Below are 17,044 nucleotides of genomic sequence, written 5' to 3' on the forward strand. Positions count from 1 at the left end.
CTTCAAAGTGCTTCTAAATAAAACAGTCTGGCTATTCTCATATCGGGTTTGTTTTTTTTCACAGTAAGTGACGTAAACAGCAACCTCTTTGGGTCATCCAGGTACGTGGGGACCTCCGTGTCACTGTTCTCTTTGACTTTTGCTAATAGATAGACTTCTTTCTCTTTTTTCCTCAGTACTTTCTAGCAGACATGCAGTCAGAGAGTGACCATCCTTAATGGACGGGTGTGTGGGTCACAGCATTTTTCTCTGACAGCGCATAGTTTTCTCAGGACAAATGAACGGATCGCTGTGTTTGTACTTTCGCTCCATTTCCCAGTTTGTGTTTAATCACATATCATTTACCGTGTCCTGGCTGACAGTCCAGCTGGCAGGGACACGTCTTAAGTTAATAAACAAGACTAAAGACAGGAGATTCACAGCAGCTGCTTCCTCTGCCTAATTGTCTGTTGTTGTTTGTTTTTTTTACATTTAAAATGTCCTCTGATATTTTAAACATTTTAAACAGAAACTGTTTTCTGAGTTTCACACTTTTACACAACCATATAAAACTTGGATAGTTTTAAGAGTTTTGAAATGTTCTTTTGATCCTCCTAGTACCAGACGCTTTGATCTTTCTTTTAAAATACAGTTTTACTGAACTGTGGTTGCATCTGACATAAACAAGGCCTTTTCATACAAATGACTGTCATTTAGTAAATATTTTCTCTTTTGAAGCAGTCCTCGGAAAATTCAAGGAACGGTTGTGTTTCCAAATCCCAGTGGATCGGCAGTTTTTAAAAATACTTAGATCACACTGTCTGGCATCAGCAACTATGCCATGTTCAAAGAAACTTAAATCGCATTTTTTTTCTCATCCTGATGCTCAGTTTGAATTTCACCTAGGCTAGATGCCTAAATGCACTCGTGTGATCCTGTCGTGTCATTCAGTAATTTATTGTTTGCATCAACAAGCGATCGAACTGGTATGCCTCGTAAAATGGCCGGCTGGAGTTTTTCTTTAGCTTGACTTTGGCTCGAAAATGCTCTTTAGAGACCAAACCTTGTCAGGTTTAAAACATGACACTGGCTTCTGTAAGGTTAATTTTCAGTTTGCTCTACACTTAGCTCTTTCTTACCCAATCCACCTACCATGGCATGATAAAGGTCTATTTAAAAAAAAATATGCTCTGACATTTTGCAGCCCAATGGTCTCAGGTTGATACTGTGACCATATTAGATGCTCACTCGACAGGTAACATGCACATAACCACAGCGATCAGGAGAAACTTGCATACTGCTGTAACAACAGCTTTTTCTAGCGTGTACAAATGCAAGAAAAACACGAGCTGGTGTTTGACAGAAATGTTTTTGTGCTTTGAAATCATGTTGTGCCCTGAAGAAGCCCATTCATCTCTTTCATATTAGCTAAATTAGCAGTCTCACTGACAGAGCACCGTGATAAGGCTTGCAGGATATTGCTGTTATTATTGTTCTGACTCCATTTTGATTCTCACTGACTGTCTCCTCCCAACACATGCGTTAACGAGAAAAAGAAAATAAACATTAGATCTTTCATTTTAAGTTAAAGCTTTAGAAATATTACAACACTTCTAAACTCGAACGGAAGAACAACAGTGCAAACGGTTTTTTTCTTTTCATAATTAAAGGTTTTATTTACAAAGGTTTGAAAAGACATGAGGGAACTAATTGATGTTGTGTATTAATCTCATGTATGATTTTATTTAATTCAGTTCTAAAACAAAAAACTAATTTTCCTAACTGTACTTCTAGGAAAATATATGAGCACAATATCAGATACTAACAGGGGCGCCACTGGATTCGTCTAGATCTGAGATGCCAACTATTCGGAAATCGGTTAGGAAAATGAATCCATCACCATGTGTTTTGTGTCATCTGTACTTACTGGACACACAAAGAGAAACCCACACTCCACCATTAGTGCATCAACATCAGTCAACTCAAACAGCGTCCTGTGCTAGGCAACCATGCCTATCCAGGGCAGATGGCAATGTCTGATCATGTTTATTTTACTTTAATCTAATGCAGTTAAGTCTTGTTGCCTATCCATGCTGACCTAAATGATGTTGCTGGTTTTATGCGAGGTATGTGTGGATCTATGTGTGTGTGTGTGTGTGTGTGTTGGGGAGTAGGTGGTTATGTGGAAAGGTCTTGACAGACCTATCAATCATAGCTGAATATTGTTCAGTCAGTTTATTGTATACTCTATGTTAATTTTTTTTCCATTGATTTAAAATGTCTGCTCTTTGTTTGTATTCATTACCTCCTGAAACCTTGTCTTGCCACAGATAGCAACTTGCAAAAGAATGCATACCCCGTTTGCCATGTAATAATCACAAATGTCAATAAAATATATTGGGATTGTATTACACAGAATAAGATATTTGTGAAGTGGATGAAAAATAACACATTGTCTTCAGCATAGTGTGTTTCTTTCCTTTAGAATAACTACAAATCTAAAAAGTTTGGTGTAAATTTATATTTTTGCTACACTTTGCTTTGATGACTATAATTTAAAACTGCGAAAGTCAATTTCTTAGTGAAAATAATCCATAGATATGAACCCATTTCCTATGTTTCATTTGTCTCTGGATTTTGGGTATTTTAGATTTTCATATATTTTGTTTAGGGGATACTTGCAGAACAAAAACTGGTAAACCCATTTCTTCAGATTAAAAAATGTACAATATTTAAATAATTCATTATTTCTGAAACAACAAGACTTATGGAAACTACAGTACTTGATGTGCTCCATATTACCAAAGTCACTAAATGAAAAGTGTGACATATCACAACTCTGTAAGTACCGTAACAAGCAACAAACACATTATAGATTGAGAAATAAACCCTCACACACGCTTGACAGGAGAGAACAGAAAACATGGATGTGGCTTTCGGTGACAAATCCTTGGGACGCAGGTGGTGCAGCAGCACACGTCACCGCAGCTCCACTTTAATCCAGCCTATTGCAGTACAACAAAACCACTCAGTTACACCTTGTCTCCACCCATTTGTGAGAACTCAAACTGAATGGGTCTCTCAAGTCATTCCACATTCCAGTAAGTTTAAACCCACAGATGGAATCATGTTTGCATGAACTTCTGTTCATGCTTTTCATTCTCCTTAGGATGTGGTGTATTTCTCCATTTTGCACCGCTTACTGTTGGACAATTTCTAAATCCCTGAAAATATTTAAAATTACTGTAGCTTACCCTATTTGTTACATAATAACTGAACCTAAAAAATAGGGGTTTTTTTAGGTTCTCTGTTGAAGTACTTTTACACTTTTACAAAGTGTATCAGTATTTTGTCAATCATCAGTCAGAAACAAAACAGAGAAAAAGTTGAGTGATTTCTTAAATAATCTTCACAGTTAATGCAAACTGTGAAGATGCTGGCCCTGAAAATAATCTGAAAGTAGTACAAGAAAGAATGTGTAGCGAAAAATACAGTATCAGAAGAAAATATTAGGAGGTTACATTGTCTTTTCAATGTTTAGTCATGTACCCTGCCTTATAAAAAGAAACATTCATCCTTACTGAACTTTCTCAATTTTTTTAAAACTACGTATCATTTTCCTTCCACATCACAATTGATTGCCAGGCCAGTTGGTCCACAACATAAAATCCCAAAGTTGTAAATAAAATGCAGAAGAAGGTTTCTCATGACACCGTCATCAGAATATGGAAAGACTTAAAAAACATGAATACATTTTTCAATGCAGTGATCATGATACTTTTAAACCTTAGAGGTCGTAGGCTCCCTCATTGCATTCTGACTAGAGTACATTTAAAATGCCTAAAAATCATGCTAATGTAATAATAGACTAAACAAAAACAATTAAGCAAATGTTATTTTGTGAAGATTTGGATTTTATTGCATTTATTATTTGTCTTATACTGGCTGAAAGTCCATCAGACAGCAACTTTTCCTCTGTCAGTTTTACATAGTTCCCCTTTGGATTTTCGGTGTGTCTCAAATAGAACATCTATTTATGCCAGATATTTTTCAGCCACTTGTTCACCAATTACTTTGTCAGACAGGTGGTGTGTCTGTAACTGCAAGCTGGAGAAGCTTTGGGTTGTTTATCCCACTTGTCGATTTTCTAACCCGACAGGCTTAGAGGCAAAGGCCCAGCCAGCTGCAACAAAGCTGGGTAAACAATGGCATGGTCTTTCTCCACAACAAGGATAAAAAAACATACACACACACACACACACACACACACACTTATTATAGGAAATCCATGTCATAGTTAATATATATAAAGACACAAGAAAATGTTGCTACCATACATGAGAATCTATGTAATTGGTCTGGATGGATAAACTTGTTTCCAGATGTGGAATTTAACTCTGCAGGTTAGGTCGAAACTTAGTGAGTTTGGGAAAGCTCACTTTTTTTTTTAATGTAAGAAAATAAGACAACGTGCAAACACAGACACCTTAACAAGATGACTAATTACCAGCTGGTTCCATTATGTCTTGTGTAAAGTTAAATGAGCATTGAACATTGCAAGATCTCCTCTGGGATTTTCCTTATGGGATACATAAATTGAGCATTTACAAAAACTTAAAAGTGCTTTATTGGGACTTATCTGAACTAGTAGATACTTCTGAAATGAAAGGAAAAGAATTCATGGTCTGCAATAATATTTACAAATAAAACTCTGTGTGGCCTGAAGTTAATTTCAGCTCCACCAAGGCAACACTTCATAGAACCATCTACAACTGCAATTACAGCTGAGCTGCAAGGGTGTATTCAAGACTGACACATTTTTTCACTTTAAACAAACCAGAGTTTGATTCCCCTGTTGGTCCAGACCAATTGTGGAGGTGTAAATACATTCAAGTGAATCCTGGTGTGAACCAGGTAACCACTTCTAAACAGACTGTGGTGCAGTTTGTTTCTGGTGTGAATGCAGACCAGTCTCGATCAGAACCAGCCAGAGTCTTTTTTGACATCACAAGCCACTTTTGTTCGTGAAGTCCAAAGAACACCTTTAGCGGCTTTTCTTCCAGTTTTGCCCTCGATTTAGCTTTATCCATCATCTCGTCAACTCTGAGCACTTTTTCTGTCCAAGCTGAAAAAAAACATCCTAAAAGCATGACATCTACACCACCATGTTTTACTGTGGAGATAGTCTGCTTGGGGTGGTGTCCCCAAGCAGACATACTGTATAAGCGTTTTGTTCGTATGCCAAAAAAAAAATTACTTTATTGGTCCTGAGCACATTCTAACAGAATGTTGATTGTGTTAGTTACTTGGTTGATGGAAAATTGCAGAAGAGAATTGTTATGTATTTCTTTCAATCAGTACTTTCTTTTTAATGTTCTATAATAGTCAGATTTTCTGAGTTTACACCTAATAATTGTTCTGTCAAAAGGTTTTCTCAACTGAGCTGTGGTTTGCTTCAGTTCCTCGTTCGCAACTGTGGGTCTCTTGAGAGCTTCCCTTATTGATGTCCTTGCATGGCCTTTCAGCAGGGTCTCCTTTTTGCGGTACAAGTTCCACATTCATATTATGGATTGAACAGTGCTCTTTTGTTTTAAACAGCACTCTTTTGCTTACATTTTCTTCACAACTTTATTTGTGACCTGTCTGCTCATTTCCTAAGTCTTCATGATGCTTGTGGTTCGTTACTGTTCTCTGTCAAATATATGAAGTCTTTCAAGATTACTTCTGTATTTGGACTCAAACAACTGGACTTTATTTACTAATCAAGTTGCTTGCATTATCATCACTATTTATTTGTCAGAAAAAGTCACATAATTCCATTATAGTGTAATTAAACTTGTTGTGAGGATAATTCTTAGGTTTCATTTTAATTTGAAACATGAGTATATACAGTCAATAAAGTTTCACAAAAAACATCTGAGAACAGCCTGTATTGAGGTTTGATCTTCCCACTATTGTGTGCTCAGCTGTGTCAGATACCTAGGAGCCAGCTATTGACATCTTCTGTGGCAGTGCCTAGCATGAGTGGCCCGGAGGCTGTGTATCGGACCAGATCGAGCCACATAGCACTGTTGACACAGTTAACGAGGGTTACAAGACTGCTGATGTCTGTCTATGTTCTCAATCTAAGAAACTTAGTTCTAATTTCTTGCCATTTCAACGTGTCTTCGCATATGCTTCAGGCCAGCTATCTAAGTTATTTGCTGCCTGTTATTTGTTTTATTTTTACCTATCTTTGTGCCACTCTCCACTGTTCCAGTTAGTTATGTAATATCAGTGTCAATCCGATTGGGACCAGCATATTGACACTTTCGTCCTCTCCAGTCAGCTCGACACATTACAAACTCAAAATTATTGACTCCATAAAAGGCTTGTGTGTCAATGTCGCAGTGGTTAATGTTTGCATTTGCACTTGGAGCCTACAAAATGTAGGTTACATAACTTGCCATGTGTGTGGGTTCAAAACAGCCCCGTCAGCTGATGTTTTATGTCCAGTGTTGACTGCAAACCAGAAAAGACTAGAACTCTGGGATTTAATGCATACTCAACGGGACACCTACCTGACCTGATACTTATCTTGTCTCAACGAGAAGAGATGGTGATGCCTGGTTACCTGATGAAGCACTGTGCTGACAGCAAAGTCAATCCTTATCTAAGGTTACATTAGTATTTTCTTCTATATTATTCTCTCTTAGTAGCAATCCAGCAGTGCAATATTCTCGCTTCACAACCATGTGTGTCCTGGTAAAGTATTAGACTGTCCTGGCAAACCGGGCAATGTCTGAGCCAACATGGCATCATTTATATGTCTGTTGCTCAATTTTAAGATATGGACTGATATCTAGTAAGGAATTAGACCGAGGTCTAGTGGACTTTAAAAGTACCATCCAGGATGAATCAACAAAGATTTTAGAATACATCACCAAGATGAATCCCAGCGAATGTCTCAGGCAGCAAGAATCCAATTTAGGACCACAGGGAACCATCTTGGAAAGACAAGTCCTACATGGTGCATACTAATGACAAGTTAAGATGTGGCTGATATCAAGGAGTTTTATCAACTTCTTGAGTGGGGCTTGCTTGAGGGACAATACAAAGGCACCAATTATGGCGTCACAGGAACAAGTCTTCAGCACAAGAGCAATAGGTCAAAGTCTACTATGCCAGACAGGATGCAAGTTATGCAAAGATGGTGCTGAAATAGTACAGCACATAAAAATTGCGTCCAAAATACTGTCAGGTAAAGTTCACACGCAAAAAATGTAATAGTGAAAGATGTGCCAATCCTAAAGACAAGTACTATGAAGTTGAAACAGGAGAAGCTGGAGAAATATCTAATGGAAAGTCAAGGCCTCAGTACTGCCAGTGGTCATTGGTGCTGTTTGAGCTGTAAACCCCAAACATGAGGACTGGGTAGAGCAAATTCTAGGAACAAACTCTAAGATGTTGGCCCATAAGAGTACAGTTAGCTAAGCTAAGCTAAGATCCTTTGCAGCACCCTCAAGCCCCCAGTCCTGTGGTATAGGACCCAAGCTTAAAGTGGAACTACATGAGTAGAGAGGCCTTTTCTCAGTCATCCAAGAATTCTGAATAAAGATATTTACAGATATTTGTAACTTGATTATATAACTGATTGAGAGGTATCATTTTCAAACAATGGTCATAAGATTAATGTACCATAATAACAATATTGAACATGGCAGAGAATTCATTTATTAAACATATTTAAAGACTTTAATATCTTTGATTCACAAATGAAAGTGCAAAATGAAAAGAAAGAGTATGAAGCCTCCACCCTTCCCTTGTGACTTACTGATGTCAGAAGTGTGTCTATTGAGATCTGAACACATGCAGACTCTACATTAGCCAGCTCCAACGCAGAGTTTCTCATTTGGCTAAAGTACGGTAGATTTTTTTTATACAACTCTACCGTGCCCTCTAGTGGACTTTGTATGAACTACAAGAACACTGGCCTTCTACATATGTTTGCCACAGAGCTCCATCTTCTGCTTACATGCTGAAATAGAGACTAAAGCCAAACCACAAAATCAATCTTCAAGTGTTTAATGTTGCCTTTGTAAACAATAAACAAAACTACATTTATATAACTTTCTACATAAAATAGACACAAAAAGTTAAGATTCTTTGCATTACTTAGTCATTTAAAATCTGCTTGAGCTATTTATAAAGGCAAACACAGAAAAAAAAAATCACAAAATGCTCCCTTTTGGAAAGCCTATGTTTAATATACACTTCATATAAAAGTACTAAATATCAAATTCACATTCATGCCCTTAGCATTACACAGGACAAAGAACTACGACTGTACAAACCGTATGATTTCACTCAGATCATAACCTGTCACTGCAAAAGCATAACCATCTCCATCACAGAATTTAGCGCCACAAATCTGTGTATCTGTCACACATTCATTGTGTAAGTGGGCGATCTGCAAAGATGCAAGAAAAGCAAAGTTAGTTTCTTGTTCACAGAGGCGGGGAAAATACAGGAGAATAGATTTATCCAAGTGAACAGTAAATTAAAACGGTTTTTATTTACAGTTCTGTTCAGAAGTTTATATAGCGTCAAAATGAGCATAAGCATCGTATTTATTTTGGGCTTTTAATGATCCATCTGCTACATAAAACCGGCAGTGAGTCAAAGGGGAAACTTGTAAGCAAACGTTTGTGTTGTGTACATGTATATCTGAGCTTGTCTGTCTAAATTTTATCTTGTGTGGATTAAAGCAGATTAAAACCTTTAAAAAAAAAAAAAGAACAGTGAAAATGCAATGTTAAAAAGCCCAAAATTGAAGACATTAATGCCCATGTTGAATAAATAAAAACCCCTCACTAGACATATATTAAAATAGTGCAGTATGCATACTGAACAGTTACCTCCACACTGTTGGTCTCTGGTGTAATAGCCAGGTGCCAAACCCTAACAAAGGAATCCTCAGCTGCAGACAGAAGCTAAACCAAAGACAGGGAATGCTTGAGTAAAGGAGGTGCAATGGCTTCTGAACCATTATATGAATATCACCGTTATTCTGAATATCAGAATAATGGTTCTGACACTCAGAACCATTATCATATCAAAAGAAGTTTAGAAGGAACCGCATTTACAAATAACCAAGTTGTGTTTTAATTACTTTTAGTTAGACATGTATTGGAAACAGTCTTCCTTTTAAATAAAGAAAATAAAACATCAACATTTTCTAAAACTACTTTTACTCGGCAAGAACGTCAAGTGAGTAAGAATTTGCAATTTAAGCCCTCTAACTCACATTAGCAAAAAGCCATCTGCAAATAATAAGAGCTTCTGTGTGATCTGAGCTGACTTATTTCTAGCATGCAAATATTATAATGATTTCTGAGAGCATACATTTAAAATGATTGACTACAGCAATAGGGTGTAACACCTGTACCATTCATAGCTGAAATATGATCACTTGGATTACCGACAAACCCTAAAGGGCATTTTAACCTCTTACAGATAATTTGATGATGAACTGTCTTTATACTTTTCTTAGTTACAAGTTGAGACTGGAGACACTTCGCTTAACCAAAGCCAGGCAAACTAAATGTTTGAAACGTTACAAAAATACAAATAAAGTAGCTCCTTAAGAAAGTGCCACAGCGATCAAGAATTTCTCCGGCTATACGAAGGATAGATTCTAGCAGCACTGCCCCTCCCTCACCTGTTGCTGCACTCTTGCAGTTATTTGGCTGAAAGAAGGCTACTACACTTTGTGCTTACTTAACAGAAAGATTAATTCAGCTGTTTGATAATGGCTGACAAATGCAGTTATGTGGTGGAAACTAATAATCACAATAATCGCTATTCTTATGCAAGTACAGCACCACTGTAGCAGCTTTGCGACAATCAGCATCTGTGTTAGGCTCACGACTGTAGGCTCTATCTCTGCAGAGCCTACAGTTTTGTATTAAGGTTTCTGGTAAATACTGTAGCACAATGTTCAACAAGTAGAATCTTATGCTGGCCTGTGCCAAATTTATGCACAGGAAAACATGAACTTTTAAAAGTGTTCATATTGTTGGTTCTGTTTTGTTTTTACTTCAAGTGTGCATGTCATGCAGGATATTTGGTTGATAGCAACTTACCAGACCAGAAAAGGGAGCAACGTCCAGAGAGTAGATCCAGCGAGCGTGAGCGTTGACCTCAGCGTGAAGAATTCCCGTCACCGCTTCGTAGAGACGGATCTGACCTGTGCCATAGCCCGCCAACACTGTACCTTTCCACAGCTTGACAGATGAGCAGGTTATGCTGAGGCAGGAGTGAAAAACAAAGGATTGATATTATTCAGAAATTAAAAATAAAGCAAGCAGATATGATAGTATAAAAAGCAAAAGAAAGTGGACAGGCTAAAATAACTGAAGACCAAAAGTAACAAACAACACATGAGTTTTTAAAAAAGAGAGAAAGAGGGGAAAAAATGCAATGAAAGATACGTTATAAATTCTTACAGTTGGGTTTTCATTACAAGACTTTAATTTAGCTAACTTTTGTGTAAAAATTTGAATTACAAAAGAATTAAAGCAGTTAGGGTATTACTCCAAACCAGGGATCTTGTTAAGCAGTTGAAATTCCTCTCCAGACTTCCACACACACATGTTCCCGCCATCATCTGCAGTGACCAGATTAGCTAAGCACTCCTAAATGGATGAAGACAGTAAACGAGACGGATTATCCAATTTGTGCCTGCTTAAATAGTCCATATAGTACTACATAATTATTTTAGGCAATATTACTCGTAGAAACAATCCCTAAATAACACAAATGCAAAGTAAAAAAAAAAATACACAATGTACCTGGCTGCCAGAACACTCTGAAGCAATATCAGTGATGGCTTCTTTGTGCTCCTCCAATACCTCAGACAGGGTAATGTTGCTCCCTTTAGAGGGAACATCAAACACCAGAACTGCCCCCGATGAGACCCCTGGATACCAACATAACCAGTTTAAATAATTTGGTCATTTGTACTAAAATATATATTTCATTTGTACTCACCAACACATATGTAATTGTCAGAGACAGCTGATATTCCCCGAGCAAACACTGCATGATCTGGGACAGAATTCAGCCTGGTTAGTACACTTGATCTGAAATGAATGTAATAATAAAATGTAGCGAGAACGTCTGAGCAATAGAGGATAGTGATTGAAATTTAGACCTTTGTGGAACATTGCGGAGGTAGACAGGATCGGTGGACAAGTTGAGCTTCATATTTAAGTATCGGCCAGTCACAAATCTCCCAAAATTATGAAAATGGGAGACCAAATAGCCAGTGCACTTCCACGTTTTAGTTGTTGTATTTTGAAAATGCACCAAGTTTGCATGCATTTTCAATAATTAAAATGTGTGCTTGTGTTATATCCGCTTACATATTCACATAGGTTATTGCATTCTTCTCCGGTGCAAATTAACCTCGCACTAATGAATGGGCGGATGGACGAACAGGCTGTGTATTGTGTAAATTTTACCTGTAGGTGCTTCCGGCGTGTCCAGAGCATGCCAGTACACCATGATTGAGCCGTCAGATTCATACATCTATACAACAAATTTGTTATGGAGAAAATATGCTGTCAAGAGGAACATACATTGAGAAGTATAACTAACATGTCGTGCAAAAGAATTTCCTGCCAGCGATGGAGAATATCTTTACCTGGATGCCTTTTTGAGAAGACACCACCAGCAAATCACGAGAGGGTAAAGCACAGAAAGCCGCCTGTAGTGAGAAAGTTCACTTGATTAAAACTGAAAGGTCTGAGTCACAGTAAATAAGACTTACCTTTGCTCTCTCTGTTAATTATTATTATTATACTGCCAAAAAAAAAACTTTCTAACTAAACATTACTCACAACAGACTCATAACAAATGTAGTCTGTTATGAGTGGCTAAGCATCATTAAGTGTTGATGTATCATGCACACAAATGGCAGTAACAAGGGCTAAATACAATTTTAAGAGAAACAGTTTACCAAATATCAGAGCCAATATGTTGTTAGTCCCAAAAATATTGTTATTCACATCAAATGTGAACTCAGTGGGCTTGGGCTCAGAATATGATACTAGTACAGGAGCCACTGACGTGAAACTGAATATGTGGGTCTTGTGCTGACATAGTTGTTATAAACATCTTATAAGATCAGTTATCATGTGGACAATTTCTTCTGGAGCCAATTTTTCAGCCCACTAAATATTAATGTTTAACTTTGCCAGAGATGTCTGTTGATTTGGCAAGCAATGACAAAATGGTTAAGAAAACTTTGCCGTTTAGTCTGTTCACACAAACCATTTATGTCACATAAGAAACTGATCACTTTGAGTAGATGGTAAAACAGGTATGGAGACACACAGCTGTAGTTGCTCTATGGCCTAACCTGCATGATGAGCGATGTGCTTGTGGCAACATTGGGTTCTTTGGACTGCAGCTGACGGTGGGAGTAGTTGAGGCCGTCCCAGGACGTGCTTACCATGTTCACAACGTTTGCATGGACGACTGTGAAATAGGTAAGGCGCCTCGGAGCGATGCGAAGCACGCTCAGGTTGTTGTACAGCGCCGATGCGCTGTTTTTAAGCTGGATGCTCTTTTCCTTGTGAAACATGGTGCGGAGTAACTATAACAAGGTTATACTGACGCTAACTGACGTTCACTGCAGATAGAAGAAAATGATAAATAATCAGACGACAATAGGTAGTATAAATTTAGGATATATACACGAAAACTGTTGCTTCTTAGAAGCAAATGTAAATGCTATGTCTAGCATGCTAACAATGTTAGCAAGGATTGCGATTAAATACTATGAATTAAGACTACAATTTACATTTTTACAAAACGCACTATTCGTACCCTTGTTTCTGGTGATCACTCAAATCTTGTCTTTGTATTCAGCTGTCATCGTGGAGTATAAAACATTGTGTACAAAAGACCACAGCAATCAAGCAAGCGGCAGGATTACTATTGCGTCCTCCGCAGCCATAGAGACAACGCACTTCTACGTGCTGCGTCACGGGGGTTGCTTAGCAACCATAGATTGCGTGGGTGACGAGTACCAGAGTACCTTAAAAAGCTTTTCCGTGTATGAATTAGTGAGGTACGTCTCAAATACTTTTCACTAATGTTCCATCTGTTGAATTAAATTTTTATTGGGCGAAGTCTCGTATTGAGATGCACCACTTTCTTTTTAATCAGGGATAGTTAGTCATCATAAAACGATGCTAATTCACAATCACCACTTAACAAAATGGCGTTGGTCATTTAACAATTGTCAGACATAATCGTGTTTAAACTGTTTGCTCACAAGCATCAGGTGAGGAAAAGAACCGTCGGAAGGTGCACACATCCATAAAAATTGGAGGTGGTAAAGGAGCATAAATACATCTGTGTTGTTCACTGAGACAACAGACTGGCCTGGAGAAATTAAAGTGAAGTGCTCTATAAAACAGGACAGAGAACACTGTTTCTTTATCAAGTGAAGGAGATAATTCACAACCATGAGTATGATTTTTAACAAAAGTGTGATGAGACAACTGAATATTTACAGTTAGGGAATACTTCAGATGCACTTTAATACATATCAGGTTTAGGAAATTTTTCCTTCCCACAGCCATTACCACCTCTAATGACTCCGAGGAAACTTAGATTCATCCATTAGACACTATCATCTCAGGAAGGTCAGGTGTTTAGGACTACAGAAGGCGGTTTTATTGCTTACTTTGGTAGACAGGTAGAAGTCCCCATTAAGCCGTTTTTATACAGGTATTTGGTTTATTAGTTAAAGCAAAATGATTAAATTTTCTTGAAAACAAAACAAAAGGAGAACCAGAAACGTCTGTTAAGTTTTGAATCAGTGGAAGAGATGATGTGCAAAATTCCACACAATCAGACACTGACGTTGACACGCCAGGATCATTTGTTAATTTTATTGCTTTCAAGATGTTCAATATCGCTACAGTGAGTTTAAATTGCAATAATATTGTATATGTGGATGATTTCCAACTGTTTCCTTCTGATTGTATTTCATTTTTACAGAGCCTCTAAGCCAAGATGAAGCGCCCCTCTCAGGTCCGCAAGAAGGATAAGCAAAAAGGAAAGGCAAATGTCAAGGAGGCCCCAGTGCCGGAACAGGAGGAGGAAGTTGTTAACCCCAGTCAAGTCAATCGGCCCCAATGGACAGACATGCTGAGCCATGCAGATGAAATAGTGGGGGATATAATGGATGAGCTGCAAGGTCAAGTCATGGATGGCTGTTATAAATCATACATTGGAAAACAGGTTAAACTTCATATTGCCTAAATTTAACTAATCAGCAACTTAATATTAACTGCCACTCATTGGACTAAAGATTATATTTTTTTATATATTTGTTATCTGTTTTTGCTCCATACTATCGTTTTCAAAAAAAAATTGAATACTAATTAAAAACAAATTTATTTTATTAACTCAGTTCACTAGGTGACACACGTTTCCTACATTAAATATACACAGACTGATGTTTTTGAGATTTTATTTCCGTTAATTATCATGATTTTTCTACCCACAGCAAATGAAAACAAAACAAGTATATATTACATCACAGCAATGACAAAGTACCTTTTAACAGAGTGAAGGAGGCTTAATGTAAACATATATTTAATACCTGGCTAGCGGTTATTTTTACGAGTTGCTTTTAGTATGACCAACAAGCCTCATCAAAACACATATTTTAATTAGTCGAATATGACTGTATGTTGCTGCTCTTTGCATTCAAGCTTGTACCATACAGTGTGTCCTGGGTCAAGAACTACCTCACTAAGACTGTGGAGTGCCAAGTCTTGTGCCTGGACCAAGGAGAGGAACCAGAAGAATTAACTTCAACAGAAGACCTTGAGCCTATGCCAGCTATTCCAGATTGCTGGGCCCAAGGATGTGTGCCTACAGTCCAAATTGTAAGTCAGTGTCATTGTACTTCACCACAGGTACACTGCCTGTCTAAATCTTATTTATATCTTGTTTTCAAAGTTCATTCAAAAATATATTTGTGTTCAAAACCCCCTAAATGCTCTAAACCTATAGCCAAGGCCACTACAGAATCATTTAAATCAAAGCAAATTCATATTTTAGAAAGTTCAAACCTAAATCTGAAAATCTGTGGCAACATGAAAGAGGTAATGTTCTTAGAGACTCTCCATCCCATCTGATGGATCTTGAGTTGTTGTGCAATCACAAAATGTTCCACAGTTTTTTATTTTTATCTTTTACACATACTCAGATCCATGTGCCACTTTTCTTCCAATTTACTATTATCCGCTACTTTATCTTGGCCTATCGCATACAATCCCAATAAACTAAACTAAGGTTTGGAGCAATATTGTGACAAAATGTTAAATAGTTCAAGGGGTATGAAAACCTTTAAATGTTTTTCTATGTCTTTCTCACAGGAGGTTGGTAGTGACCAAGAATCATCATACACAGACTCAAGTGTCCGAAGGCGATCTAGGCCTTCTTCCTTAAAAATCTGGGCTTTAAAGCATGATGAAATTGAAGAAAAGCACAAGAAGGATGACAGTGACATCTCATCTAATGTTTCTACTACTTGTCCCCCAGCAAGCAGTGACAAAAAGAAGATCCTTCAGGTGAAAAAGCCCCTCAAAGATACTATGAGCAAACCCCCATTGTCTTTACCACCTCTCCCACCTCTCTTGAGTTCGTCAGAGAAAAAGGATGTGCAGGTAGAGGTAGAGGGTGAAGAGAAAGACAGCATTGCTTCCAAGACCCCACTGGCATATCGCCGCAAAGACCTCCGCCCAATACCAAAGCTAGACCCTAAGCAATTACCTCAACATTGCATTTCCACAGAGTATGAGATTCTCGATAATGACTTTGCTAAACCTAGCCCCCGAAAATCTTGTCTATTACCCAGACTGGAGCCAAAACTGACTAAGCAGAAATCTAAAAGGGCGGAGACACCGTCAAAAACCATATCCAAAGAACCAACAGAAAGGTTTCAGAAAAAATTTGACGACAACATTCATCTGCATAAGCAGGACAAGGAACGGCCTAAACTCTTTGGCCCACTGAGGCTCGACACAATGATTTTGGCCAAAGGTGTTTCTCTTTTGGATTCTCAAGCTGCTCAAAGTGTTCCTCCCAAAATGAGCTATCCGTCGCAGGCTACCAGTCTAAAGCCCATACTGAGTGATGTTGCTGTGCCAATATATTCAGTTGACCAGGTTGCTGCTGCCTCGTCACCTCGAGTCACACCAATAACGCAGACCAAGAACAGTGGCAGCTGATTGAAAGAGTTAACATGACTGTCACTGCTTAAGGAGAAAGATGATCTAGATCTTAATGACAAGATGAAAAGTTCAATGTAATGCAAGCAAGTTATATTTTGTCCCTTATGAGAAAGTAGTGATAAAAGTTTAGTTTGTTTTTTAGTTATATACTCCTCCATGTAATCAGAATTTCCTTTTTCCTGTGCAAGGTTCTAGAAAAATTTTCTCTGTGTGAAATAAAGAAATAATAAACAGCAAAAGCTCTGGTATTTGCAAACATCTATTAATGGCTAGTATCCATAAGACAAAGTTGGGACCTTTACAAATGATTCTTTTTTGTCTTTTCCAGCTGTCCAAAACATTTATGCCACAATTTTTTACCAGAAATCCCATTCGAAGTGATGTTGTTTTTCAATGTGACCGTCGTGGGTGAATGAAGTTGTGTTGACCATCTTTTTTGTAAGACCTTTATGGCTTTTAGACTTAAAGTCTGACTTTATCACATTCATTTCTCTTCTTCCGGTAACAGAAAATACAATTTCAGTGCCACATGTAAAAACTGATTATGAAACTTAGCGTATTAACATGCCCCAATGAGTAATGACAGAAACTAACCATAATACAAATTATATTTAGTCGACATTAACCATCAAAGTCTGACAAAAAAATGATTTGATAGTCAGCAGAAACAATGTATGCTTAAACTAGACTGTGTAAAAATACGCCGGGACTGCGACTAGACCGGCGACCACACCTAGAGATACAAAGGCAAGTCAGAAAGTGTG

The 17,044-nt window shown here is 37.8% G+C and overlaps 2 protein-coding genes across 3 annotated transcripts; one reads left to right on the forward strand and one right to left on the reverse strand.

Moving 5' to 3' along the window:
- Window positions 1-7,919: 7,919 nt before the first annotated feature.
- On the reverse strand, window positions 7,920-13,040 carry wdr54 (WD repeat domain 54). Its single transcript, XM_044112418.1, has 10 exons — window positions 12,853-13,040; window positions 12,383-12,655; window positions 11,666-11,728; window positions 11,484-11,550; window positions 11,011-11,067; window positions 10,812-10,939; window positions 10,555-10,655; window positions 10,104-10,266; window positions 8,877-8,951; window positions 7,920-8,428 (listed from the first exon to the last, which is right to left on the reverse strand). Exons 2-10 carry the CDS (start codon window positions 12,605-12,607, stop codon window positions 8,297-8,299), a joined length of 1,011 nt encoding a protein of 336 aa, XP_043968353.1. The 5' UTR covers window positions 12,608-12,655; window positions 12,853-13,040; the 3' UTR covers window positions 7,920-8,296.
- On the forward strand, window positions 13,012-16,506 carry LOC122828658 (uncharacterized protein C2orf81 homolog). 2 transcript variants are annotated; one of them, XM_044112416.1, is made up of 4 exons: window positions 13,012-13,096; window positions 14,035-14,277; window positions 14,754-14,930; window positions 15,423-16,506. In XM_044112416.1, the coding sequence occupies exons 2-4, from the start codon at window positions 14,050-14,052 to the stop codon at window positions 16,275-16,277; spliced, it is 1,260 nt and encodes a 419-aa protein (XP_043968351.1). In that variant the 5' UTR covers window positions 13,012-13,096; window positions 14,035-14,049; the 3' UTR covers window positions 16,278-16,506. The 2 variants fall into 2 exon arrangements, with proteins under 2 accessions (XP_043968351.1, XP_043968352.1); XM_044112417.1 differs by lacking the exon at window positions 13,012-13,096 and having other exon boundaries at window positions 14,189-14,277; window positions 14,768-14,930.
- The last annotated feature ends 538 nt before the right edge of the window (window positions 16,507-17,044 follow it).

Source organism: Gambusia affinis, linkage group LG03 (assembly GCF_019740435.1).
Source record: "Gambusia affinis linkage group LG03, SWU_Gaff_1.0, whole genome shotgun sequence".
NCBI classification, from domain to species: Eukaryota; Metazoa; Chordata; class Actinopteri; order Cyprinodontiformes; family Poeciliidae; genus Gambusia; species Gambusia affinis.

What these genes read in the sequence shown, in the direction of transcription:
- wdr54 (XM_044112418.1), bottom strand. Translation starts at nt 12,607, where the DNA reads ATGTTTCACAAGGAAAAGAGCATCCAGCTTAAAAACAGCGCATCGGCG. An exon ending in CAGAGTGTTCTGGCAGCCAG is followed by an intron (nt 10,656 to 10,811) that starts GTACATTGTGTA and finishes TCATCCATTTAG; the next exon opens with GAGTGCTTAGCTAATCTGGT. An exon ending in CAGAGACCAACAGTGTGGAG is followed by an intron (nt 8,429 to 8,876) that starts GTAACTGTTCAG and finishes GCATCTTTGCAG; the next exon opens with ATCGCCCACTTACACAATGA.
- LOC122828658 (XM_044112416.1), top strand. Translation starts at nt 14,050, where the DNA reads ATGAAGCGCCCCTCTCAGGTCCGCAAGAAGGATAAGCAAAAAGGAAAG. An exon ending in AATCATACATTGGAAAACAG is followed by an intron (nt 14,278 to 14,753) that starts GTTAAACTTCAT and finishes TTTGCATTCAAG; the next exon opens with CTTGTACCATACAGTGTGTC. An exon ending in GTGTGCCTACAGTCCAAATT is followed by an intron (nt 14,931 to 15,422) that starts GTAAGTCAGTGT and finishes TCTTTCTCACAG; the next exon opens with GAGGTTGGTAGTGACCAAGA.